Source organism: Chaetodon trifascialis, chromosome 11, assembly GCF_039877785.1.
Source record: "Chaetodon trifascialis isolate fChaTrf1 chromosome 11, fChaTrf1.hap1, whole genome shotgun sequence".
Taxonomy (NCBI): domain Eukaryota; kingdom Metazoa; phylum Chordata; class Actinopteri; order Chaetodontiformes; family Chaetodontidae; genus Chaetodon; species Chaetodon trifascialis.
The window spans coordinates 25,257,704-25,260,974 of record NC_092066.1 but is presented as its reverse complement, the minus strand read 5'-3'; the positions used below and the strand labels follow the sequence as shown (position 1 = coordinate 25,260,974).

The 3,271-nt window shown below is 44.1% G+C and overlaps 1 protein-coding gene across 1 annotated transcript; it reads left to right on the top strand.

Moving 5' to 3' along the window:
* Positions 1-1,086: 1,086 nt before the first annotated feature.
* LOC139338476 (uncharacterized) lies at positions 1,087-1,968 on the top strand. The gene has a single exon (XM_070973510.1). It carries the CDS (start codon positions 1,087-1,089, stop codon positions 1,966-1,968), a length of 882 nt encoding a protein of 293 aa, XP_070829611.1.
* The last annotated feature ends 1,303 nt before the right edge of the window (positions 1,969-3,271 follow it).

Below are 3,271 nucleotides of genomic sequence, written 5' to 3'. Positions count from 1 at the left end.
GTGCTTCATTAAGGTTAGGAGACCTTTATTGTCATGGTTACAATAATAAACACGTAGTTAAGCTTAGCAGAATCTCACTAACACTGTACAAGCCTATAATAATTTTATTGCATTCTCAAATAACAGCTACAAGCGAAAAGGGGGGAAACACATTTGTCCTCCTGTTTGGCTCCTCTTTCATAGCTCCCTTCTATTCCTCCCTCAGGCGTCATCATCATCATCTTTGCATGTGTGTCCTACATTTGTTATTCATCCATTGTTCAATGGCCCAAATTCCTGCATAGTCTACCTCTCCCACCCATTTTAACCAGCTCTCCCACTCCCCTCTGCACTTTTAATTTCAGATATGTTTATCAATCCCTCTTTACTTCTCCAGCAGAGAGGTTTAAAGCAAAGAGAATGAATTGAGATGCAATGTGGCCGCAGCTGAATATTCAGCCAGTCTTCTCCAGTGAGAATCCATAAACAGCAGCAGTGTTAGCTGTGGCCTTCAGTCAGCCAGTAGACACAGGGAAGTGTAATGCCCTTATTTTAAATGATGACGTGTCCTCGGCTGGCTCGCTCATTCTGAAGGTCAGAGGTGTTTAAAACTGCCAAATTATACCAAATATCTACAGATGGGTCAATACCTGAACAGCTTCAGTGTCATAGTTATTTTGAGTGTGTGGAACTTTACTGGAGAGATGAGCTGCTCTCTGCCAAAAGATATTCCCTCAATTGGTGTTTTCATGATGGTTGGTGGAAAGATCTGTCTGACACGATGCTCTGAAACCTCCCATAAGTGATCAGTTGGGTTGAGATCTGGTGACTGTGAAGACTATGCTACGTGCTAACGTGCTGAGGTAAGCATATCATCTCACTTCCTGTTTCTGGTTGCTGCCTTACGAGTAGTGTGCGTTTGTCGCTCTTGTTCCTCTGAGTGTAATTTGTTCTGTGTTTTGTTACTGCGGCCTTTTATCCGCGCTCTAAAGTAACATTAGTTCTGCTCAAGCACCCATAAGTCTGTTTATTTAGCGACCGTCAATTTTATTTGTCTACGCGCTTGTCTGCTCTGCTAGCTATACCAGCTTAGCCTAGCAGCTAGCAATGGCTTCGCTCTGTCCCTCTCCAGCTCTCTCCTGCTTGGTGTGTCACATGTTTAGCTACTCCTCTGCCTCCTTTAGTGATACTGGTACGTGTAATAAATGTAGTTTATTTGGTGAGTTGGAGGCGAGGCTCAGTGAATTGGAAGCTCGGCTCCGCACCATGGAAACCAAACCATTAGCTATAGTTAGCCAGGCCCCCGTAGCCGGTGCGGAGCGACCAAGTGCAGCTCCGGCTAGCCGTCCCTCGACAGCTCCCGAGCAGCCAGGAAACCAGGGAGGCTGGGTGACTGTTCGAAGGAAGCATAGTCCCAAGCTGAAGCCCACAGGTCACCACCAACCGCTTCATGTTTCTAACAGGTTCTCCCCACTCGGCGACACACCCGCTGAGAAACCAACTCTGATTATTGGCAGCTCCATTTTGAGAAATGTGAAGTTAGCGACACCAGCGACCATAGTCAAATGCCTGCCGGGGGCCAGAGCGGGCGACGTCGAATCAAATTTGAAACTGCTGGCTAAGGATAAGCGTAAATACAGTAAGATTGTTATTCACGTCGGCGGTAATGACACCCGGTTACGCCAATCAGGGGTCACTAAAATTAATGTGGAATCAGTGTGTACATATGCTAAAACGATGTCGGACTCCATAGTTTTCTCTGGACCCCTGCCAAATCTGACCAGTGATGACATGTTTAGCCGCATGTCATCGTTCAATCGCTGGCTGTCGAGGTGGTGTCCTGCAAATGGTGTGGGCTTCATTGATAATTGGCAGACTTTCTGGGGAAGACCTGGTCTGATTAGGAGAGACGGCATCCATCCCACTTTGGAGGGAGCAGCTCTCATCTCTAGAAATCTGACCGATTTTATTTATGAACCTAACCCCTGACAACTCAGAGTTGAGACCAGGAGGCAGAGCTGCAGTCCTACATGCTTCTCTGCGCCTCCCTTAGAGCAGTTACCCACCCAACACTCCATAGAGACTGTGTCTGCCCCCCGATCACGTAAACTAAGTAAACCAAAAGTACAGAGAAGAGGAGTTAAACATAAGAATCTAATTAAAATTAGAACAACCTCTGCAATAGTACAACAAGATAGTCTTAAAATATACAGGAAAGCCCTCCGCAGTGCCAGGGCAGCCTATTACTCTGCACTAATAGAGGAAAATAAGAACAATCCCAGGTTTCTCTTCAGCACTGTAGCCAGGCTGACAGAGAGCCATAATTCTATTGAACCATGTATTCCTTTAGCTCTGAACAGTAATGACTTCATGAGCTTCTTTAATGATAAAATTCTAACTATTAGAGACAGAATTCATCGGCTCCTGCCGTCAACAGGTACTGTTTTGTCTTCAAACACAGAAACCATAGAAACTGTTACTCAGTCTGTCACAGTTTTAGACTGTTTTACTCCTGTTGACCTTCACCAACTAATTTCAATAATTTCATCATCAAAATCATCTACCTGTATTTTAGATCCTATCCCGACTAAGCTGTTTAAAGAAGTATTACCTCTAATTGACTCTTCAGTATTAGACATGATCAATCTCTCTTTATCAACCGGCTACGTACCACAGTCCTTTAAAGTAGCTGTGATAAAACCGCTACTGAAAAAGCCTACTCTTGATGCAGGGGTTTTAGCCAACTATAGACCGATATCCAACCTTCCCTTTCTCTCAAAAACTCTTGAGAAAGCAGTTGCCAATCAGCTGTGCGACTTTCTAAACAATAATAGTTTATTCGTGGATTTCCAGTCAGGATTTAGAGTGCATCATAGCACAGAGACAGCACTGGTTAAAGTTACAAATGACCTTCTAATTGCATCTGATAAAGGATTTGTCTCTGTACTAGTCTTATTGGATCTTAGTGCTGCATTTGACACCATTGACCATGGCATCCTATTGCAGACACTGGAACATTTCATTGGCATTAAGGGAACTGCGCTAAGCTGGTTTAAATCCTACTTGTCAGATCGCTCTCAGTTTGTACCCTCTGTGCTCACTAAAGTCAGCTATGGAGTTCTGCAGGGTTCTGTGCTTGGGCCAATTCTATTCACCTTATATATGCTTCCTTTAGGTAAGATTATCAGGAAGCGCTCAATAAATTTTCATTGCTATGCAGATGATACCCAGCTATATTTATCAATGAAGCCGGAAGAAACCAGTCAGTTAACTAGACTACAAGCATGTCTTC